This window comes from Pleuronectes platessa, chromosome 6 (assembly GCF_947347685.1).
Source record: "Pleuronectes platessa chromosome 6, fPlePla1.1, whole genome shotgun sequence".
Lineage (NCBI taxonomy): Eukaryota > Metazoa > Chordata > Actinopteri > Pleuronectiformes > Pleuronectidae > Pleuronectes > Pleuronectes platessa.
The window spans coordinates 16757350-16782829 of NC_070631.1; the positions used below are offsets into that span (position 1 = coordinate 16757350).

Sequence of the window (25480 nt, forward strand, 5' to 3'; positions counted from 1 at the left end):
CCTCATGGGAAATGATCAGTCTTCAAGGACGGTATCTACCAGATGCTGGAATTCAGATTACAAGCAAACTCTCAGTAGAGGTTTCAATCATTGAACAAATATCTGTTGTGCACATAGACTGTGTATAAAGTGTGCATTAGCATCATAATTCAAACTGACAGTACATTCGAGCCAATGCAAACAAATAAGTCACTTACAATAAGAAAAGTATTTTATTAGGATGCTCATCAGCAAACTAACGCCTGATTAGAGATGATCTAATAATCATGGCTCAGATAATTGTGAAAATTGCCTTCATCCACCAAGAGCTCCACTTCCTTGTAGCCCTGACACTCACTGTCCTCAGTGTTATGATGCTGCAATACACACTGAACTGAAAGGGACAAAGGTAAAACAAGGTTTGGGCATGTAATTATGGCTACCCCAAAATACAGTCATTATTTAACTTTTAGCAAATGTCACACCTTTACATTTACCCTTCCATCCGTTTCTTCATCCTTCCATCCATCCACCTGTCAACCTATCCATATCGCCTCCATCCACCCAATGACTGGCTTCTGGATGTCCAATTAAAAGGGAGCGACAGGAAAGATGAGACAGAATCCTGTAACTCAAGAAAGGATAGAAGAGGGATAGTATTTTTCCAGGTGCTTGACAAAAGAAATGTACTCAAGGTCATGAAGCAGCAGCTAAATTGTCCTCGTCCTGCCCCCTCTTGTCTTTCCTCTCATTTAACCTTCCAACATCTTCTCTGTTAACTGCTTTATCTTTACTTTGATATAAAACAGTCTAACAGTACATCACAATGTTTTGCATCACCAGGTGATTACAAGTTGAGATAAGGGAACAAGGCAACATTGCTACAGAAAATCCTAATAATGATATAAACGTGACGCCTAAAGCTACAAAAAAACCCAGGTTGTATTTAGAGTGGGACTCTGTCGCCTTAGTTTAAACAAGTTTCACCAATTGTGCGTCACTCATCGATATCAGTTCTGTATGTCAGCAACATTTTCACATCAAAATCCATGAATTATTCCCTAGAAAATCTGACAAAATTCTCTATCACAATGTTAGATAAAGTATGGAAAAACTGTCCTGTCAATTCAAAATGTAGCAGAGTGAGGGGGTTGAGATTGGCCCTGGGTGAGGGGTCTCACAAGACTGTCATAGAGAAAGCACTGCGAATCTCCTGTTGATGTGAAGGACATGATGACATGATGAATGCTTCTCAACAGCATTGAAACTCTGACCTCTTACCCGATCCTCCCCAAGTCCACGAGGCTCACTCCGGCAGAGACGCTGCTCGAGGCTCTCGTAAAGACACTTAACGACTAGTAAGTCTCTAAAGTCTGCTACTACAAGCACTGCAGCATCAGCACTGCATTAGCACTGCATGTCCACAGGGTGGTGTTGTTTCACCGGGAACGTAGTGGGTGCATGCACTAATGTCTCCAGGTTCCCCCATCCCCCCACCTCAACCCCACCAATCATTGGCGAATTATTTACTGATGGTGTTTCAATTGTACGTGCAGCATCACCTACAGCACCACACTACATGTTACTTGAGGAAATGACAGTTTTGACTCTCGATTGATTTTTAAATGATTACGTGGGGAAATGGAGTTCGATGATTAAATGTGCACAGCAACTGGTGATTTTAATGAGCTGTCATGGGAACACCAGCCACCTAACTGGTGACCCACTTTGATCACATTGAAAATGAATTCAAATCACACTCAAAAAGAAAAACAGAGGAAGTCTCTCTCTGCTTGTTTATTTCATCGTCATTTGTTTTGTTCAATTTTTATTTACATTTTTTCCTCTTAGATACCACAGTATTGTTTCTTTGTAGGCACAACAATGCAAAATTGTTAATATAATTATTTTTTAGAGAAGGACCAAAATTATATGATATTTTCATATGATGTACCATATAACCTAGATGTTCATAGCAAGAGTGGGATGTGCCAAATAACCCATAGAAAATGTTTTGTTCTCTGAAAATCATTTCATGTCCAAGGGGCTTGCATTTGCTGTCATAGTTGGTTTCTTTTGTTCTCCTATTACGCTATTATGTATTTGATTTCAGAAGTGTGTGTATGTATTTATTTCTGGTTGTTTTTTCATGACTGGAGGAGTGAAAATGAAGGAGAGTCATTTTATCCCTCTTTTCTCGTTGCTGAAGGAATGAACGCCGATCACCACGTGAGGGAGATTCTGAATCTCTGCTGTGTTTGATGCGTTAGTGTGCTAAAATGGAAAGAACCCCTCAAAATGAACTGTTTTTATTTATAGTGAAAGATAGCCGTAGTTAATCGTAGACCCTTTTTGGCATTGTTACGTCCTGCAGTGATTTTTTTTCTTGTTTTAGTTAAACCATTTTAACCCTGAATGTGGTCTTGTTCAAATTAGTTGAAGCATTGGGTGGAGCAGACTGAGATGACCTTCACTCTGAATGTCATAAATGAAACAGGTTGACACAATATTAAATCTGACGTTAGAATTTGGTTTATCCAACAAAAAAACGAGAGAGTAGACCAAGCCACAGATAGTATTAGATTAATGTGGTCAGCCCCTCCAACACATGAAATACAAACTGGTTGAGTCTGAACGAGGGTAAACCAAACGCTCGATCATGAGTATATTCCCTGTACTTTTCTGAGATCTTACAAAAAAGAGGAGGCCCTGTGCCACGGAGGTCATGGGTCATTTACTGTAGATAAATGTAGATAGCTGCAGAAGGCAGGGCCGGGTGGGGGGGAGTTTTGTTGTTGATTGTTGCCTTTGCCCTATCCTGCGTTTACTGGGACTTTGAGAACTTGGCCTGATGCTGTATTGTCAAACTAGCACTTAAATCACGTGGGTCCAAGCCATTCGTTGATAAAGGCGTAAGTCTCTAGAGCTCAGAACACAGATCAACTCTCTGACTAGTTCCACTTTCAGTAGACGAGCCACTTGTGCTCAACATGGAGAGAAAGAAAAAAAAAATCTTTAACGGAAGCACTGTAATTTTTCTTCACGACAGCAGATGGCAGTGTGATGCTAGGACTGCTGCACCATCATTTTCCTATAGGCAGGAGTCTTTTTATAATTCTGCTGAATGAGATCTCATTCATGGGAAACACATAATGTTTTCCAAAATGTGGTCATAAAATGTAAAGACTTGGGTTACTACGTTTTTTGGTTGAATAGATGTAATAATTCATGTCATGGACTACTGTAATAAGCACGCGCTGTGTGAAGCAAAGGCATCGAAGGCATTGAAGTATTCCATTTAGCCAACTTCAGAAAGTATTCTGGCAGATGGTCCTGAAATATGTTTCAGCATAATAGAACATGGTTGCTGTTTTTTTCCCCACTGTTACAGGAGAAGTAAAAATATACATATTGTTTCTTTTTGACCGTATAGTTTAAAGAATGAAAAACAATGGTGCATTCGTCTGAAGAAAAAAAATCAATGAAAAATATGGGTTGAAATTGATGGTGCTTGTTTTGTTTGGATCTGAGTTGTATATCTCCCCTGTTATGTTTATTGAAAACAAAAACAAAAAAAGATATTGTGCATGATGTGTTTAGCGGTCATAATGATGTCCATTTGTGAAATGTGTATCGAATCAAAAAATGAGAAAAAAAAAGGAAAGAAAAAAATAAATCCGTAGATGCACTTATTGTACATGTGGTTAGGTTTAGTAGGTTTGACTTCAAGTTCTCGAACGGCCTTACAGACTTCAGGGCAGGCGGCTCTGAAAGACGAAGTAAAGACTTGTGGGAGAAGACATTATGAAAAACAATAAAGGATTGTAGAATAATATTGAACAATTCTGAAATTGCAGTTCTTTTGATGCTTGTGATTATTGAAGATGTACTTTAGAGAAATTTCATTGAAAAGATATGACTGATGATAATTCTGTAGAATAGCGATGTATACCAAATGTAATCTTTCCAATGCTATGAAGAATTTATACATGAAATTGATATGCAATAAAACCTGTGTGCTTTTCACATGAGGATTCCACTGTGTATTCATGAGCTGCAAGTCAAGCGGTAAACAAAGAAGACAACGAATCGATCAATAAGACAAGTGGTCTGTATATTAATCATTGACATTGTTTATCAGGCAAAGTCCAGTTCATCAAATGTGAGGGTTTCCATATTTAACATTATAGTAAATCAAATACAGTTTGTTCTTGGACCTTCTATCGCAGGGGTTTTCATCTGGTTTTGTCCCAGGGACCACCATTCTGACTAGAAAGTAATCCGCGGCCCACTGATGTGCCTACGCGCGCCTGCCTACGTCTGTTTGTGTGTGCGAGCGTGCATGTGGATAGAAGGAAGTTTTAACATTTGGTTTTCCGTGTTGGTTTTATTTAAAAATCTCAAACAAATCTAGATATATCTAGTTAAAAACCTCAAACAAATCTAAAGAAATCTGTGTAAACAAAAACGGTTGATTTTCAGTGCTTAAGAATTGAAAACAAAATTTTAATGCAGTTTGCAGTTGCACTGCATCTCAGAACCATATGTACATCAATATATAACGTTCATGACTTAAATGTACAGACATGTAGCTGACATGTTGAGGGAACGTTTAAGTAACTGTGATCAATAACAATCAACATAAACTGGGGCTACGACTGAAGAGGGAAGATGACAAAGTAATGCAGAATATGTCACAAATGATAATCATAAAATATCACATAAACAATTGAGGCCTACATAAGTTTAACCTCACCAACAGCAAATCCCACCTACTGCTGGTGTTAGGGGGGGAGGGTGGTGGGTGATTAGTACTTCTGTGTATGGGTGTCTTAGAGCTCTCCTAAGAAATTGTTTCTCAACCAGCGAACGTGGTAAAGTTGACTGTTATTGCAATTTATTGTTGTGGCTATTATGCCAATTTATTTTTCTAATTACAAAGTATTGTTTTTCACTCTTTTGTTTTATTTTATATTTCATGATTAATTCTGCCCTTTTGGGCCTTCTTTTTGGGAAAATAAAAATTCCCATTATACAAACTACATCTCCAAGACAGGGGAAAACTACAAGCAGTTTCTAGCCCCAAGCCGGTTTCATGGTTCCCCTCATCACCTTTATATTATTTTAGACATATTTTTCTTATTTTAGATATTTTTCACGATATTCAAGAGTAATCTTGAAATGTGTTGAAAAATCTAAGCGAATTTCAAGGACCCCCTGCAATGCCGTCGCGGACCACCAGGGGGCCGCGGACCCCTGGTTGAAAACCCCTGTTCTATCGGACCAAATCATCTTTTTAACTCCTTGTTCTCTGGAAAACTTATTTTTCACTGTTTACATTCACATCCATGTAACAAACATTTAAACCACAGATACATGAAAACAAGCCACAATTACCTAAAAACAAGAGAGTTGCCATGAGGTTAATACAACAACAACAACATCTAACAGACAACATGTCATTTATTACACCCAAACAGCTGTGAAGGGTTGATTTGATTTTCTACTAATAAATGATAACATTTTGTTTTTAAAGGGGACATATTATGAAAAATTCACTTTTGTAGTGCTTCTACACGTTAATGTGGGTATCTGGCATGTGTACCGTCCCAAAAACTATGGAAAAAAAAACTCCCGCGATTTGTTGTGGTTCCTCTATGTAAGAAACTATACGATAGAGTGCGTCGAATGGGAATACGACCAGAATTGACGTCACAGTCGGTCTACATGGCATAGCCCCCCCCCCCCCCCCCCCCCCCCCGCCCGGAGGCGGAGATCTGGTGGAGGAGGAGACCGGGTTACGTTACGAGCCACAGCACCCTCCTCAGCTCGAGGCTGCGGGTGTTAGCTGGGAAGCTAGCCGAGGGGGGACACTAACCAGCCGGTGAGCGGGGTGAGAGGCGGAGATCTGGTCGAGAATCGGAGCCTGCGGTCGGGGTAAGTCACATGCCAAAGCCCCCTCCTCAGCTCGGGCTCGTTAGGGGATGTCGGGTTGCTGGACCCATGTCTGCGGCTCGCTTCTGGTGGACCTATCGCTTTTTGTTTACGGTTAGCAGCAGGGAGCTAACGCTAGCTTGCTGTTAGTTTGTGTTTAAAGTTTCTTCAAATGGCTACTTGTGCACGTTTTTACAGCAGTATTGCATGTGGCAGCCCACCCGGGAAGCAGCGGAGATCTGGCCGAGAAGCAGAGCCTGCGGTCGGGGTAAGTCACATGCCAAAGCCCCCTCCTCAGCTCGGGCTCGTTAGGTGATGTTTGGCTGCTGGACCCATGTCTGCGGCTCACTTCTGGTGGACCTGTCGGTGTTTGTTTACGGTTGGCAGCAGCCGCCTGACTGATCTCCCCGTGGACAGGGGAGCATTGACGGTGCGTGTCTCGTGTCGCAGTGAGTGTCTTCAACTAGAAACGCTGTTGTTCTGTTTCGGTAATTGACGGTGACATGTAAGCTAGGTGGCGTTAGCCTCATAGAAATCAGTGCCCGGCTTGCCGGCCGGCGTCGTCGGCAGCCGCAGCCGGCTGCTCGGTGACGGGTTGGTCCCAGGCGGCTCACTGAGAGGCTGGCGATGCTACCACTGACTTCACACACCTGAGAGCCAGACATGTCTCACCGGCTCAGGGTTCCCCACGTCTGCAGGGTATGTCTCATTTTCATCATTGATCATTATCGATCTGTGACAAATCTCCAGCCTGTGTGTCCCCTGTGTGTGTCCCGCTACGGTTAGCAGCAGGGAGCTAACGCTAGTTGGCTGTTACTTTGTGTTTAAAGTTGCTTCAAATGGCTGCTTGTACACATTTTTACAGCAGTATTGCATGTGGATCCCCGGCCGGGAGGCTAACCCGAGTCGTTGCTTCTGTGTGTGTCGCCCGATTGAAACAGCAGGTATAACTTAAAGCAGCTGTTTGTGGAGCTTTGTTAGAAAATAGCACCTGAACGTGTTCCAGGACCCCCCCTGGTCTCCGGCTGCAGCCGACAGCCTCTCCTGTGATGCCCGGGTGGTGAAGCGGAGGAGGAGGAGGGGGAGAGAGAGCTGCGCCTTATAACTTTTGTGGCCCGTACAGATTTGCTCCACGCACCCCGAGCTGCACGAACCGGTGCCGGTCACCAGCAGGTCGCTGCCGCCCCTGTCGCTCGCTTTAAAATAGACTCATACCCGGGGTTTTAAGTGCATTTCGCCGCAAAAGTTGCAGCAGTGTTAGCCTCCAAAGCTGTAGCCCCTCCACCATCCCTTTGTCTGTGTGTGTGTGTGTGTGTGTGTGTGTGTCTGTGTCTGTGTGTATGTTTATCGATGAAAACTATTTCATGTTCGCTATGTTGCAGGAGGTCGGGATATCCGAGTTACCCTGAACGCAGCACAGCGATGTTGTTAGCAGCTGAACGAAGCAGCCCGGAGCTAAGCCTCCGCTATTTGCTCGGCTTCATGTCCGCACACGGACCGTCAGTCCACGTGGAGGGGAACCTGGACAGACCCGGGTCTGGGTGAGGGTTCCGGGATTGAGGGCGTGACAACAACCGGACTGAGACGTCGAGAACCGTCAAATCGAACTAGCTCTCAGCGGCTAGCTGGTCTCTCATCGGGGCTTGAGAGTACAGCAGCGCATATTTTAATTGTAGATATGTGTGTCTACACACATATCTAATGCATGTATTTAAATAATGTACATCTTTATCAAAAGGTGTAGTAGTTTGACAATTGTAGCTTCAATGAAGAAACACAACAAACGGATACAGAAATATATGTGTAGGACAGTGACTTAAAATGATTTTAACAACCTTAAATATGCTAAGGGTAGATTTAAGACGTGAAACTGGATGTGTTTGCGTGTGTGTGTGTGTGTGCTTGCGCTCAGAATATATGCCCTGTATGAAGAAATATACACATACAATTATAGTGTATACACACATGCATGTATTTAAATAATGTACATCTTTATCAGAAGGTGTAGTATTTATAAAATTGTAGCTTTAATGAAGAAACACAACAAACAGATACAGAAATATATGTGTAGGACAGTGACTTAAAATGATTTTAACAACCTTAAATATGCTAAGGGGAGATTTAAGATGTGTGTGTGTGTCTGTGTCCGTGTCTTTGTGTGTCTATGTGTGTGTCTGTGTGTGGGTGTGTGTGTGTGTGTGTGTTTGTCGGGGGCAGAGCAGTGAGAAGGGGGATTGGTTGTTGGTGAGAGGGGGGGCGGGGCGGTGAGAGAGAGGGGGGGCGGGGCGCTCAAAACAGGTCAATCTGAGGAAGGCTGTTTTAGACAGGGTAAAAAGGGTGCTGTTTTAAATGATCCTTGTGGTTTTTGGACCAAAAAATGTTACAGACATTTCATTAAGACCCCAAGGAACCATATCAACTGTGGTGAAATGGGCATAATATGTCCCCTTTAATACTCAATTAATCACATGTTAAAGAAATGTCCCCAAATATCACTGCAATATATCTGTACTTTTATTTAAATGGATATTTTGAAATATAAGATTTAGTTATAATTACGTCTTATCATATTTTGTAATAATACAGTAGCATACACCTGCAGAAACAGAACTTTTCCCCCTCACATGGTGAAAAGCAGATGACCACTGAAGGTGCTATGGTTATAATCATTGTCAAATACCCTTGCGTTGGCATCCAGACGCAAAAACAAAACATCTCCGACCTCTAACAGCAGCGTGGCGCCATTAGCAGAACTCCCATAACCGTTTGTCTGATGCTCAAATGCAATACAAATAATGTGTCCATTTCTGACCAACCTAGCAGCTGAATGATATGAAGGATGTCCATGTGCACCTATGTAGAACTCAAAGTGGTAGACTCCTTTCACCGGTGCAATGAAAAAACCTGTGTACACATGTTTTGTCACAATATTAAGAAAATAATTGTCTGTTGTAACAGGTCACAGTCAACATTTCCAAGGATGAAAATAAATATGAAAGCTTTTAATTTGAATACCTGTGTTCGGGTTGTAGGCATTTCCAATATTTGTTATGACTTGTCTGAAGACCAGATTAGTGAATGTATTAAATGGTCCGATAGTTGTTGTACCTGAAACCAGAGCGGCGGAGAAGGCCACGCGTTTGACTGAAAAGCAGACAAGTGATCATTTTAGAGTGCAGCTGATGTTATACAGGAGAAATGTGGTGGCTATTAGAACAAGTTTCTAAATTCACAAACCTTCCGTGTCTCTCCTCAGAGCCTCCACCTGGTTTTCGGTCACGTTTGTCCTTGTTTTAATGGCCGTCAGTTCTCCTGCCTGTTCTGAAATGTAATTCATCAAAAACAGGAAAAGAGAAATAAACAAAAAGGTATTATTTCACATAGTATTTAATCGTAAATTTCTTTTCTCCAAAAGTTTTCTTTAGCAGCTACAAACTTGCAAAAGGTTGAATTAAAATATTTGAACTTTTTAACACCATACTGTCAAACTGAAAAACGGAATAACATGCTTTATTAAAATTATATATAAACATGTACCTTTGTCCTGTTGGTTCAATTTCTCCAGCTCCCTCGGCAATTTCTCCAATTCCCCGAGCTTTGCTGCATGTGCTAAAAACAGAAAAGATTAAATTATGAGTTTGCTGTGTGAAGCAAAGGCATTGAAGTATTCCATTTTGCCAACTTCAGAAAGTATTCTGGCAGATTGTCGCTGAAATTAAAATATAGACACTGCTTCTTTTTGACTGTATAGTATTTTAAAGAATGAATAACAATGGTGCATTCGTCTGAAGAAAAAAAAAATCAATGAAAAATATTGGTTTAAATGGATGGTGCTGGTTTTGTTTGTAATAACATCATCACTCTTCTCATTGCCTCCTGACCTACTGACCGTCATTCTCTTGCTGTAGGTGTCTCAGCTCCACCCTCTGCTCAGCCAACAAGCCGCTCATCTCTCTCAGCACGGCATGGATGTCCTGTGGGCAGGTGAGGTGGTGCAGAGAGACGTTTGCAGGTTGCCTCGTCTGGTTATCTCCAAGAGGAATAATTTCATTGTCAGACTCTGGTTGAGGCTGAGCTGTGGAGTGAGAGCAGATCAGCAGCAACAGTGGAAAAAACATTGTCACCTCCATCCTCAGACTGGCAGAGTGTCCAGTTCAGCTTTGTAGCATCTGTACTAAGCCCATCCTTAAGTAATGTGTCATCCTGATCAATCATTGCCAGGAGTCGTTTATCAGAAACACGTAAAGGTGATAGCTAAGATTAACTTCTTACTTATAAACACAGAACATAAATGGTAATAATTTACCTGTGTGTAGGATGTAGAGGCCAAATCCTTTGAATACAAAGTTTATTAAAATTCTAACTGGGCATATTTTCAATGTTGTGAGGGCCTAAGATATCTCACTGTGCAACTTTTGGGTTTGTAAATACATTTTTACTACAATGCAGATTATCAAAAGTTCATATATGATGCCTCCACAGCCAGGCTTGAGTCATTACTTGTTATGCTGTGTTGTGCAATAGTAGTAGTAGATTTGACGTTGGCTAATTATTAATAATCATGAGAAATGATTATTAAAGTAGAAATTATTTGTTAAAAATAATTAAAAATTATAAAGCTAGTAATTAAGAATAGTAAAATAATTAATTAGAAATGATACGGTTATCAATTAATAATGGTTAAATAATTAATGAAAACAATAAAATTATCAATTAAGAATGAAACAATCTGTAATTAATGCTTATCGTAGCGGGGCACCACCCTGGTTACAGGGACCAACGAGTCAAACTATAGTTATCAGTCTCAAGTGATAAAAGTTAAATTAATAATCTCAATAGTTAATATTAATGATTATATAATAAACAATGAAGGGTTTTAAGTTCGAGCACAGGCTATAGTAATCCAGCTGTATTCACATGCACATGTACAAATAATCACAGAAATACAAATACTTTAATTACAAAAGTATTTATTAAAAAGGGGAAATAAAGTTAATGTTATTTCAATGATTCTTCATTTAACAAAACCAATATTTCAAAGATGGCAACAGCAGCAGCAGCACTTATCACAATGGTCACACAGGTAATACTGGGTATCTACTGGTGTGTGTGTGTGGTCGTGTGTGTCTGCCTGTCTGTGTCTCTATGTGTGTGTGTGGGTGTGTGTCTAAAGAAAAAGGGGAGTGGCTATGGCGTAATGACGAGATCACGTGGTGACGAAGTCTGGCCAGGATCAGGATGTTACGTTCACGTACTTTCAAGATGGAGGTTTATGAATGAAGCCACATTGCGAAAAGCAAAATGGCTGCCGGTCACTGAACTTAACAAAGGGGATCTTTAGACAAAGGGATTTCTTATCTCCTGGTTCTGGCGCCGAATGGCGTCGAGATGTATCAAGGCTCCTTAAATCTAGAATTTTCTATGCCACATGAAATATGTAAGTGTAGGTCGGGACGTGTGTAAAAACAGGTTTAGGAGAAAAGAGAGAGAGAGGGAGAGATAGAGAGATCAGGAAAGCTCTCAAAACATTGTCAGAGACAAACTTCCGGCGAAGCGGGCAGTCCAGTTACGTGAGATGTATCTTTTAACAGATGTAAATCTCCGCACAATATCTCTGACGGTAACACTTTAAAAAGGGAAGTGCCGGCTTATTACGCGCGCTTCTCAGAACATAGTAAACAAAGGAACCGGATGTGACGTCTCCAGTTCGCCACGCGTTACACGGCTAAAAACAGATCAGCGATCTACAAACAAACACTCAAATAAACATGACACGCTAAGTATTTAAACTAGTCTCTGCCCAGACAATAAAGCCTCTTACTGTGACCTTCGCGGTGTTGCTTGCGCGTGTCGCGCGGATTTTCGGGAAGTCCAGTGAATCTCGTGTTGTGTTCCTCGGGGTACATGCGGTCAGCGAATCCTCGGAATTAGGTGAGTGAAGTCCTGGCCTCTTAAGCGGGGCTCCGCTGGGTCTCGTGGTTGCAACGGAGGTCAGCGCTGGGCCGAATAGAGAGAACTTCTCTTGCTCTTGGAATGGAATTCGGCCTCGTCTCTTCTGCAGGGATGATCAGCTGTGGCGCTGTTGTGGGGATCGTGAAAAATAAAGTCTGTGATCTCGGCCGGCGAGTGGACTTCCTTTGGCGATCTCCTTCAAGTTAAAATAACAAAAAGTCCTATCAAAATAAAACGTCGACTGGATAACGAAATAAAAGAAACTGGAATTAAAACAAACGTCTGTAATTGCTCCCTAAAATTACCTCTGGATCAACTAACTGGAAAGGTCAGCTCTATCTTCAGGGAATCGGGAATGGGCCGCGATTATTGATGAGTAGCCCCTCTTATTAACCTGTGGAGGCCCAGCCTCCTTGAGGTGTGGTCCTGGGATGAAACTGGCTTTAAGCCAATTGAGTGTCAGAGGTCAGATCAGAGTGGGAACGGCCAGGAGAAGAGCAGGGGTTTCTGGGAAAACCCCAGGGAGGAAGTCACCCCCAGAGGAGATGCTATCTCCATGCTTGATCTTAGCTGGAAACTTTAGAGCTGGTCTCATCTTGGCTCACAGGCCTTACTTTTACGACTCATTGTGTGGATCCCACCACATGGCCAGTTCAGCAGGGACTCTTGCCCAACAGCTGTTAAGACTGTAGATACTGACAGACTGAATTATCCTCTCCACCAGATTAAACATTAATGTCATAAGGTCGTATCTTAACCTAAGGGTGGTTGACTGGCTGCGATAAACCAAGCCTTAGGAGAAAACAATGTTCTGATTGTAATCAAGATAATTTTTCTCTCTCTGCTTCCTCAATAAATTGATCAGTGGGATAAAGTCTGGTTTTTGTAAGGCATCAAAACAATGCTGGAAACAAATCTTGTGGAGGTTTGCGAGTACTCGTAACTGCTGCAGTATAATTTACTCGTACCTGCTGCTGCCCAAGGACACTTCGGCATGAAGATGCGGAAGACTGTGGATTTAACCGCCAACCTTCTGGTCAAAGGACGACCACTCCTCCCTCAGGCACTGCCCCCCCTCCCTCCCACTGAATACCCAAAACCCTGTTGTGACCACGTCAAGACACACCAAGCTGATCTCCAGCCATGTCACACAACTATTGCAAAAGGGAATCTATTACATTGTTAAATTGAACCTGAGAAAAAACAGGGGGATTCCTATAGGCTTGTTACCTCAAACATAACCACTGTTATAAAAAAAATCTTATATGAAGCCAATGAAGAAGGACACCACCGATGATTTGATAAATATAAAGTATTGTCTGTACCAACGCCTACAATAGCATTTTACTGTGTGCCACAGAGAACCTTGGAGCCCAACTTTAATCACATGTTAACTTTATCAAATACACATAGAAAGACATTGTACAGGCAGGCTAAAACCCAGGTATGTGACTGGCTTCTGGATGTCCAATTAAAAGGGAGGGACAGGAAAGATAAGACAGAATCCTGTAACTCCAGAATAGAGTTAGAACAGATAGAAGAGGGATACAGTCCTATTCCAGGTGCTTGATAAAAGAAATGCACTCGAGGTCTTGAAGCAGCTAAAAAGCACCTTGTCCTGCTCCCTCTTGTCTTTCCTCTCATTTAACCTTCTTACATCTTCTCTGTTAACTGCTTTATCTTTTCTGTGATATTAAACAGTCTAATGAAAAGTCCTCACAATGTTTTGCATCACGATGTGATTACAAATTGAGATCAGGGAACATGGCAACATTGCTACATAAAATCCTACTGTTAGATATAAAGGCGACGCCTAAAGCTACAGAAAACCCTGGTTGTATTTAGAATGGGACTCTGTTGCCTTAGCTTAATCAAGCTTCACCAAATATGCACGATTATTGATATCAGTTCTGTATATCAGCAACATTTTCACATCAAAATCTATGAATTATTCCCTGGGAAATCAGATGAAATTCTCTTATACAATGTTAGAGAAAGTATGAAAAAACTGTCCTGGAACTGTCAATTCTTTCGAATCTGCTCCAAAATGAAGCAGAGTGAGGGGTCTCACAAGACTCTGTCATAGAGAAAGCACTGCGAAGCTCCTGTTGATGTGAAGGACATGATGAATGCTTCTCAACAGCATTGAAACTCTGACCTCTTACCCGATCATCCCCAAGTCCACGAGGCTCACTCCGGCAGAGACGCTGCTCGAGGCTCTCGTAAAGACAGTTAACGAGAGCCGTATACGCAGGGGCGGTTCTGGCTAATTGGAGGCCCTGGGCAAAGAACAATTTTGAGGCCCCCCCCCCAAAAAAAAAATCTATTTTGACTATGTGTGTGTGTATGTGTGTGAGAGAGAGAGAGAAAGAGAAAGAGAGAGAAAGTGATTAAATAAGTGTGTGAGAAAGGGAGACATGTGAGTGAGTGAGTTAGTGTTTGTGTCATACTAACCCAGGGGTAGTCAACCTTTACTATCGAAAGAGACATTTTGCCCCCTCTTCCCCCAAATTAAATCTGCCTGGAGCCAAACAAATATTTGATAACACAGGTTATAAAGTTATATATATAGTTATACAATATATATAAAAACTATAGTTTGTTGCATTTATTAAATTATAGAACGACAATAAAAAAACTGTTTAACTGCTATTTTAACCTGTTACAAAAAAGGAAAACACCAAACTCTTATGAAGAGGAGAACATAATACATGTGTAGGCCTACTTTGAATTAAATGAAACACAGAACTCTGCTTTTTTTGCTCATCTCCAGCTTGGTACTTTTCAGCAGATGCTGTGTGCTCGCTCTGGAAATGTCTTTCAACATGACATTTCATATTGTTTGCTAATTCCTCGCCACATATCAAGCATAGAGGTGTATGACAATGTATGGTGAATTGTCATACACCTGCATCGTTGCATCGTTGGCAGTGAAAGCAAATGAATCTGTCCACGCAGAATTAAACTCTCTATTTACCTCATCTTCCATCCAGTCTGCATCTGAGAGCTCTGGGCTGTCCTTGATTTTCTTTTCACAAAACTCTTGAATCTCTGCTCTCAGGTCCCATACTGTTTTAAGCACTTTGTCCAGACTGAGCCACCTGACAGCTGTGTGGTAGCCTATGTCCCCATGTTCAGTCTCATGCTCCTCCAAAAGTGCAACAAACTGTCTGTGATTCAGCTCCTGCCCTGATAAAGTTAACTAATTTAGTTACAACATCAGTAACATGATTCATTTTTAGCACTGACTTACACAACACCTCCTGATGTATAATACACAGGGTTCATACACATTTTTAACCCATGGATTTCCATGACTTTTCCATGACTTTCCATATCTTTAAACCAACTTTCCATGACCAAACATTTTGTGAGATCTCAGTGTATACATGCAAAAGAGACTAAATTTAGTATTTAACAATGAGAATTTCAAAGCATAAGTAAACCTTGAATTACACAAATGAGTGAGACAATAGTTTGATTGACGTCTGTTGTAACACATGGCATGTACTTTTCCATTTGTAGCCAAGCATGGTTAAATCTACACTTCCCTGGCATAGTGCATTATCTCACCTGCTTCCCCACCGAACATTTCAATTAGTATGAGATAGTATACCTACTTATATTTTGAGCGTATTTCTTTTAAAAGCATTTGAATTAATTAAAACTCAGCGTAAATGAACGACATGAAAATATGAATATAACAAATCTCCATGACTTCTCCAAAACTTTTGGGATTTTTTTCAAGCACTTTTCCAGGACTGGAAAATAAACATTTAACAATTCCATGACTTTTCCAGGTTTTTCATGACCGATGTCCTCGATCCTTCTCGTTACGTTTCGTCCGTAAGAGTCTCTCCGTGCTTTGTCTCGTAGTGGCGGTTCAAATTGCAATCCTTAAAAACAGCGATCTTTTCTCCACAAACTAAGCAAACAGCTTTCCCATTGACTTCAGTAAATAAATACTTAGCAGTCCATGTCTCGTTAAAAACTCTATCTTTCTTCTCTTAACGTAGGCTGACATTTTTGCGGACTTTAGTAACTCAAATCTCTTCTTAACTCCGTTCGCCAACACATCATCCGCTCGCGGCATTCAGGATGTACGTCAGGTAAATGTTAAAAAAAGGCACCTTCAAAATAAAAGAAATGTTGTTGTATTCTCTGCATGAATTTCACTTATTTACATGTGATTCCTAATATTCCGTTGACCTCACGCGGGCCGGTCACAGACAGCCAAAGGGCCGGATGCGGCCCGGGGGCCGTACAATGCCCAGGTCTGCTGTACAGTGTTGTGCGGGCGAGTGTGTGCGTGTGTGTCCCCAGACATCACACACAAACAGGCCCCGGGGCTCCGCCCTCTCACATTCTCTCAGAGACACAGAGTGAGATCAGAGCTCGTTCCTGTTAAGCAGCCGGTCAGTGACAAACAAGACACAGTGTTCAAAAACCAAGTTGAAAAGAAAGTACGATGAAGCCTGTCTTGCTATTGGGTTCATATTGAATGAAGGAGGACATGAGGAGTGATTTATTTGAAAAATAAAGAAAAAAATCATAAATACGACGAGGCCCCCTGGTGGCCGAGGCCCTGGGCAACTGCCCGACTTGCCCAATGGGACGCGCCGCGCCTGCGTATACGGCCCGTTGGGCTTTTTAATCCGTCCCGCCGAACTTGTCCAAATAGTATGATAATTATAAAAATATTTTTGTTTTGTTTTGTGTTTTATACCTTTTTATGTTCATTGTATGCACCAACACCCAGAGCAAATTCCAGGTAGGTGTAAACCTACTTGGCAATAAATACATTCAGATTCTGATTCTGAAATTAAATTTTACCTTTCTCCTGTAATGCCCCCATTTCCCATTAGATGTCGCACTTTGACAGGGAGTGTGATGAAAAGGGCTCTAAAGGGCGCATGATCTCCCTTCACTTTTTCGCTTTGCCCTGTGAGCCCTTGTGTAAAAGGAGCGGATCAAGGAAACGAAAAGTGGACAATGAGTGCCGAGTGTTTAACACGGAGTGGACTACAAAGTACTTTTTCACTGAAGTCCAATCAAAGGCTGTATGCCTGATATGCCGAGAAACTGTCTCAGTTTTCAAGGAATACAACATCAGCCGTCACTTTGCTACGAAGCATGCTAACTACGCTAGAAAGCAGTCAACGCAAGAGCGGGCGGCTACGGCTCAGAGGTTGCAAATTTACAGACTCAGCAAAAAAATTTTAACCAACAAACTGCAATTCAAGAGTCAACTACCAAGGCAAGTTTTTTGGTGGCATTCAAAATAGCAAAGGCTAGCAAGCCTTTCTCTGAAGGATAGTTTGTAAAAGAATGCATGGTACAGATAGCAGACATCTTGTGTCCGGAGATCAACCTTTGAAAAAGTCAGTTTATCACGCAGGACTGTGACTCGCCGTGTGGAAATGATTGATGAAAATATAGCCAGCCAATTAAACAAAAAGTTTGATTCCTTTGAGTTATATTCACTAGCACTGGATGAAAGTACGGATGTAAAAGACACTGCTCAGCTCCTCATTTTTATCCGAAGCATTGACAACAGTTTTGCGATAACAGGAGTTTTTGACCATGGAGTCCCTGAAAGGAACAACGCGGGGAGAGGACTTGTATAACCAGGTGTCTGCTGTCATCGAAAGAATGACAGCTTGTCAATGTCACAACGGATGGATCGCCAAATTTAACTGGAAAAAATGTTGGGCTGCTGAAAAGAATCCAGGATAAAGTGAAAGAGGAAAACCCTGACCAGGATCTTATTTTCCTTCACTGCATCATCCATCAGGAATCCCTGTGTTAGTCTCTATTGCAGCTTAATCATGTCGTGAACCCAGTCGTAAAACTTCTGAACTTTATACGAGCAAGGGGACCTCAGCATCGTCAGTTTATTACGTTCCTGGAGGACATTGATGCGGATCATCAGGACTTGCTGTACCACTCTCGTGTCCGCTGGTTAAGTTTGGTGAAAGTGTTACAACGAGTATGGGAGCTGAAAGAGGACATCATCACATTTTTGGAGTTGATGGGGAAATCAGACGAATTCCCTGAGCTAAGCAACAAGAAATGACTTAGTGACTTTGCATTTGCTGTGGACATATTTTCACACATGAATGAGCTGAAAGTAAAACTGCAGGGGAAAGACCAGTGTGTTCACGACATGTACAAACATGTGATAGCCTTCAAATCCAAGCTCACTTTGTTCTCCAGACAATTTGCGAACAAATCTTTCGCTCATTTCCCCACACTTGCCATGCAGGAAGAGGCACAGCGAAACGCTAAAAAATACAGCAAATCACTTGAGGACCTGCACGGAGAATTCTGCCGTAGGTTCTCTGATTTCGAAAAAATTGAACAGCCACTTCAGCTGGTGTCCTGTCCCCTGTCACGAGACCCTGAAACAGCACCACAGGAGCTGCAGTTGGAGCTGATAGATCTTCAGTCTGACTTCGTCCTAAAGGACAAGTTCAACTCTGTAAAACTGAATGACTTTTATGCTTCACTTAACAGAGCCACGTTTCCAAACCTCTGGAGGACTGCACAGATGATGCTGAGTTTGTTTGGCTCGACTTATGTGTGTGAGCAGACATTCAGCGTCATGAACGCCAACAAAGCCCGCCACAGATCAAAGTTAACGGATCAGCACCTCAGATCTATCCTGAGAATTGCCACAACCAAAATAACTCCAGACTTGGATGCACTGGCAAAAATGGGAGAACCGAAAGTGATGATGTGTTGCTGCGGCGAGGTTGGATCCAACTCTCCGACACACAGCCTGCATGGCGGCTCTAACCTGTTAATTTAGATCATAAAGAAGTTCAAGTGAGGTGATTGGTTTGGGCGCAGGCCTCAGATGTTTTCATGATGTTTGATCAGTCATGTTACGACATGTTTTTGTAGTGTTCATGTTCGTGATATTTGTTAAATTGCCTTGCAAATAAATGTTCTGCTACCTGTTAAAGGTCAAATTCTTTCATGTAATTATTTTTACATGTCATTTATATTAGTTCACACAAACACTCCATCCATCTGTTCCTGGCCCGGCCCTTCTGTCAAATTTTAGAATCCATTGTGGCCCGCGAGTCAAAAAGTTTGCCCTCCCCTGCTCTAAAGTCTTCTACTACAAGCACTGCAGCATCAGCACTGCATTAGCACTGCATGTCCACAGGGTGGTACTGTTTCACTGGGAACATAGTGGGCGCGTGCACTGTTGTCTCCAAGTTCCCCCAACACCCCCACCCCAACCCCACCAATCATGGGCGACTCATTTACTGATCGTGTTTCAATTGTACGTGCAGAATCACCTACAGCACCAAACTAAATGTTACTTGAGGAAATGAAAGTTGCGGTAGACTTTTGATTCTCAATTGATTTTTAAATGATTACGTGGGGAAATGGCGTTTGATGTTTAAATGTGCACAGCAACAGGTGATTTTAATGAGCTGTCATGGGAACACCAGCCACCTAACTGGTGACCCACTTTGATCACGTTAAAAATGAATTCAAATCACACTCAAAAATAAAAAGAGAGGAAGTCTCTCTCTGCTTGTTTATTTCGTCATTTGTTTTGTTCGATTTTTATTTACTTACTTTCCTCTTAGATAACACAGTATTGTTTCTTTGTAGGCACCAAAGTGCTAAATTGTTAATAAAATTTTTTCTTAGAGAAGAACCAAAATTGTATGATATTGTCATATGATGTATAAAATAACCTAGATGTTCATAGCAAGAGTGGTATGTGCCAAATAACCCATAGAAAATGTTTTGTTCTCTGACAATCATTTCATGTCCAAGGGGCTTGCATTTGCTGTCATAGTTGGTTTATTTTGTTCTCCTATTATGCTCTTATGTATTTGATTTCAGAAGTGTGTGTATGTATTTATTTCTGGTTGTTTTATCCTGACTGGAGGAGTGAAAATGAAGGAGTCATTTTATCCCTCTTTTCTCGTTGCTGAAGGAATGAACGCCGATCACCACGTGGGGGAGATTCTGAATCTCTGCTTGATTTGATGCGCAAGTGTGCCAAAATGGAACGAAACCCTCAAAATTAACTGTTTTCATTTATAGTGAAAGATAGCCGTAGTTAATCGTAGACCCTTTTTGGCATTGTAACGTCCTGCAGTGATTTTTTTTCTTGTTATAGTTAAACCATTTTAACCCTGAATGTGGTCTTGTTCAAATTAGTTGAAGCATTGGGTGGAGCAGAGTGAGACAACCTTCACTCTAAATGTCATGAATGAAACACGTTGACACAATATTAAATCTGACGTTAGAATTTAGTTTATCCAACAAATAAACGAGAGAATAGACCAAGCCACAGATAGTATTAGATTAATGTGGTCAGCCCCTCCAACACATGAAATACAAACTGGTTGAGTCTGAACGAGGGTAAACCAAACGCTCGATCATGAGTATATTCCCTGTACTTTTCTGAGATCTTACAAAAAAGAGGAGGCCCTGTGCCACGGAGGTCATGGGTCATTTACTGTAGATAAATGTAGATAGCTGCAGAAGGCAGGGCCGGGTAGGGGGGAGTGTTGTTGTTGATTGTTGCCTTTGCCCTATCCTGCGTTTACTGGGACTTTGAGAACTTGGCCTGATGCTGTATTGTCAAACTAGCACTTAAATCACGTGGGTTCAAGCCATTCATTGATTAAGGCGTAAGTCTCTAGAGCTCAGAACACAGATCAACTCTCTGACTAGTTCCACTTTCAGTAGACGAGCCACTTGTGCTCAACATGGAGAGAAAGAAAAAAAAATCTTTAACGGAAGCACTGTAATTTTTCTTCACGACAGCAGGTGGCAGTGTGATGCTAGGACTGCTGCATCATCTCATTTTCCTATAGACAGGAGTCTTTTTATAATTCTGCTGAATGAGATCTCATTCATGGGAAACACATATTTTCCAACATGTGGTTATAAAATGTAAACACTTGGGTTACTACGTTTTTTTGGTTGACTAGATGTAATAATTCATGTCATGGACTACTGTAATAAGCACGCGCTGTGTGAAGCAAAGGCATTGAAGTATTCCATTTTGCCAACTTCAGAAAGTATTGTGGCAGATGGTCCTGAAATATGTTTGAGCATAATAGAACATGGTTGCTGTTTTTCCCCCCACTGTTACAGGAGAAGTTAAAATATACATATTGTTTCTTTTTGACTGTATAGTATTTTAAAGAATGAAAAACAATGGTGCATTCGTCTGAAGAAAAAAAATCAATGAAAAATATGGGTTTAAATGGATGGTGCTTGTTTTGTTTGGATCTGAGTTGTATATCTCCCGTTATGTTTATTGAAAACAAACAAAAAAAAAAGATATTGTGCATGACGTGTTTAGCGGTCATAATGATGTCCATTTGTGAAATGTGTATCGAATCAAAAAATGAGAAAAAAAAAGGAAAGAAAAAAATAAATCCGTAGATGCACTTATTGTACATGTGGTTAGGTTTAGTAGGTTTGACTTCAAGTTCTCGAACGGCCTTACAGACGTCTGGGCAGGCGGCTCTGAAAGACGGAATTAAAGACTTGTGGGAGAAGACATAATGAAAAACAATAAAGGATTGTAGAATAATATGGAACAAATCTGAAATTGCAGTTCTTTTGATGCTTGTGATTATTGAAGATGTACTTTAGAGAAATTTCATTGAAAAGATATGACTGATGATAATTCTGTAGAATAGCGATGTATACCAAATGTAATCTTTCCAATGCTATGAAGAATTTATACATGAAATTGATATGCAATAAAACCTGTGTGCTTTTTACATGAGTCTCCACTGTGTATTCATGAGCTGCAAGTCAAGCGGTAAACAAAGAAGACAACGAATCAGTCAATAAGACAAGTGGTCTGTATATTAATCATTGACATTGTTTATCAGGCAAAGTCTAGTTCATCAAATGTGAGGGTTTCCATATTTAACATTATAGTAAATCAAGTACAGTTTGTTCTTGGACCTTCTATCGGACCGTATTCTCTGGAAAACAGATTTTTCACTGTTTACATTCACATCCCTCTAACACACATTTAAACCACAAATACATCAAAACAAGCCACAATTACCTTTTTAAAACAAGAGTTACCATGAGGTTAATACAACAACAACAACAACATCTAACAGACAACATGGCCTTTCTACATCCAAACAGCTTTGAAGGGTTTATTTGATTTTCTACCAATAAATGATAACATTTTGTTTTTAAAACTGTCCCCAAATATAAATGTCCCCAAATATCACTGCACTATATCTATACTTTTATCAAATTGGTTATCTTGAAATATAAGATTTAGTTATAATTGTTTCTTATTATATTTTGTAATAATACAGTAACATACAGCTGAAGAAACAGGACTTTTCCCCTCACATGGTGAAAAGCAGATGACCACTGAATGTGCTATGGTTATGTTCATTGTCAAATACCCTTGCGTTAGTCTGCAGACGCAAAAACAAAACATCTCCGACCTCTAACAGCAGCGTGACGCCATTAGCAGAACTCCCAAAATAGGATGGCTGATGCTCATATGCAATACAAATAACGTGTCCATTTCTGACCAACCAAGCAGATGAAGGATATGAAGGATGTCCATGTGCAGCTATATGGAGCTCAAAATGGTAGACTCCTTTCACCGGTGCAGTGAAAGAACCTGTGGACATTTTTTTATCAGCATTAGTAAAAAGAGAATTGTCTGTTGTAACGGGTCAAAGTCAACATTTCCAAGAATGAAAATAAATGTGAAAGTTTGTAAATGTTCGTACCTGTGTTCGGGTTGTAGGCATTTCCAATATTTGTAATGACTTGTCTGAAGACCAGATTAGTGTCTGTATTAAATGGTCCGATGGTTGTTCTGTCTGAAGCCAGAGCGGCAGTGAAGGCCACCCGTTTGACTGAAAAACAGGCAAGTGATAGTGCAGCTGATGTTCTACAGGAGAAATGTGGTGGCTATTAGAACAAGTTTCTAAATTCACAAACCTTCCGTGTCTCTCCTCAGAGCCTCCACCTGGTGTTCGGTCACGTTTGTCCCTGCTTTAATGGCCGTCAGTTCTCCTGCCTGTTCTGGAATGTAATTCATCAATAAACCGGCAATGAGACTTAAACAAAAACAAAATATTTCACATAGTATTTAATCATAACTTTCTTTTCTCCCAACGTTTTTTTTGGGAACTACAAACTTCAAACATGTTGAATTAAAATACTTGAACTTTTTAACACCATACTGTCCAACTGAGAAACTGAATAACATGCTTTATTATAATTATATACATGCATTTACCTTTGACCTGTTGGCTCAATTTCCCCAGCTCCCTCTGCAATTTCTCCAGCTCCCTCAGCTTTGCTGCTTGTGCTAAAAAAAACATTATGAGAGTCCTGCCCTGCAAATTATGTAAAATATCTTCCTTTACAAGTTAGTGTAAAATCTCCTCTATCACTCCTCTCATTGCCTTGCGATCCACTGACCGTCATTCTCTTGCTGTAGGTGCCTCAGCTCCACCCTCTGCTCACCCAACAAGCCGCTCATTTCTCTCAGCACGGCATGGATGTCCTGTGGGCAAGTGGATGTGGCCAGAGAAACGTTTGCAGGTTGCCTCGTCTGGTTATCTCCAACAGGAGTTAAGTCATTGTCAGACTCTGGTTGAGGCTGAGCTGTGGAGTGAGAGCAGATCAGCAGCAGCAGGGGAAAAAACAATGTCACCTCCATCCTCAGACTGGCAGAGTGTCCAGTTCCGCTTTGTAGCATCTGTACTAACCCCATCTCAATCATTGACAGGAGTCACTCAGGAACAAGTGAAGGTGATAGTTAAGATTATACTTCTGACTTATAAACACAGCACATAAACGGTAATAATTTACCTGTGTATGATACCTCCACAGACAGGCTGGAGTTATTCCTTGTTATGCTGTTAAGACTGTCGATATTGACAGACTGAATTTCCCTCTCCACCAGATTAAACATTAACGTCATAAGGTCATATCCAAATCTAGGGGTCGTTGATGGCTGAGATAAACCAACCCTAGGAGAAAACAATGGTCTGTGTGTAATAAAGAAACATTTTCTTTTTCCGCTTCCTCAATAAATTGATCAGTGGGATAAAGTCTGGTTTTTGAAAGGAAACAAAGCAATGCTAGAAACAAATCTAGTGGAGGTTACGAGTACATGGAACTGCTGCAGTATAATTTACTCGTAACTGCTGCTGCCCAAGGACACTGCTGCTGCCCAAGGACACTTCAGCATGCAGATGCGGAAGACTGTGGATTGAACCACCAACGTTCTGGACAAAGGACGACCAATCTACCCCTCAGCCACTGCCCCCCCACCGGTTACCCAAACCCTGTCGTGAACACGTCAAGACACAGGGCTGATCTCCCGATATCTCACACAACGTTTGCAAAAAGTAATCTATTACAATGTTTAAATGAACCAGAGAAGAAACAGGGGGACTCCTATTGGCTTGTTACCTCAAACCTAACCACTGTTAAAACCTAAAAAAAAAAAATCATATATGAAGCCAATGAAGACGGAGACCACCGATGATTTGATTCAATTTACATGTATTGTCGGTACCAACACCTAAAACAGCATTTTACTTTTTGCGACAAAGAACCTTGGAGCCCCATTTAATCACATGTTAACTTTATAAAATACACATAAATGTCATGCTGTAGAAACGTCCCAAATGGTGGACTCTACGAAAGCATTGAAGCTGCAATGTCCAAGAGGGTTTAAAGAAATTGGTTGGCGTTATGAGCCATGTTCTACGCAAAAATCTAAATGTTTTCTTTTTATATATTTGGTCATGAATATGATATTAAAACCAGCATTAATCTGCTTCAGCAAAGAAAAGTCTTATAGCTTGGATTAAAGCTCAAATCTCTTTAATAATCACAGCTTTGGTCTATTTCAAAATATCGTAAACTCTTAAAAGGTTCAGTGTAGAATTTAGTGACATCTAGTGGTGAAGTGGAAGGTTGCAGTTGAACACCCCTCACCTCACCCTCTAGTTTGTCCAGTCTGGGCTACTGTAAAAAACATGGTGTCCTCTATAGAGAGGACCCGCTATATACATATATAGTATATATATATATATATATATATATATATATATATATATATATATATAAAGGGCCCATTCTAGGGTAAAGCAAACAAGTTGTACATATTAGATAAAACACACTAGTGAAAACATCACTAGGATAATTTTATATTAACTTTCTGACAATAGATCCCTTTCACTTAAATCGTACACACTGGACCTTTAATACAATTTGCTCTGCAGGATGTCAGTGCTTTAAGGTTTGAATAAATAGTTTTCCTTCAGTTTAGTACTTTAGGTCATTTCTATCACCTTATGGGAAATGAGCAGTGTCTTAAAGGACGTTATCTACCAGATGCTGGAATTTAGATTACAAGAAAACTCTCAGTAGAGGTTTGAATGGTTGAAAAAATATCTGTTGTGCACAAAGACTGTATATAAAGTGTGCATTAGCCCACAATTCAAGCTGACAGTACATTAGAGCCAATGAAAACAAATCGGCAAGTAACAATAGGAAAAATCATTTATTAGGATGCTCATCATCAAACTAACGGCTGATTGGAGATTATCTAATAATC

The 25480-nt window shown here is 40.8% G+C and overlaps 2 protein-coding genes across 2 annotated transcripts in view; both read right to left on the minus strand.

Moving 5' to 3' along the window:
• Positions 1–25480, minus strand: part of LOC128442908 (complement C1q-like protein 2) — a 112001-nt gene that overhangs the window by 32164 nt on the left and 54357 nt on the right. The window lies entirely within an intron of this gene.
• On the minus strand, positions 21723–24946 carry LOC128442907 (complement C1q-like protein 2). The gene is made up of 5 exons (XM_053425535.1): positions 23329–24946; positions 23144–23215; positions 22843–22926; positions 22629–22757; positions 21723–22516 (listed from the first exon to the last, which is right to left on the minus strand). The coding sequence occupies exons 1-5, from the start codon at positions 23630–23632 to the stop codon at positions 22233–22235; spliced, it is 873 nt and encodes a 290-aa protein (XP_053281510.1). The 5' UTR covers positions 23633–24946; the 3' UTR covers positions 21723–22232.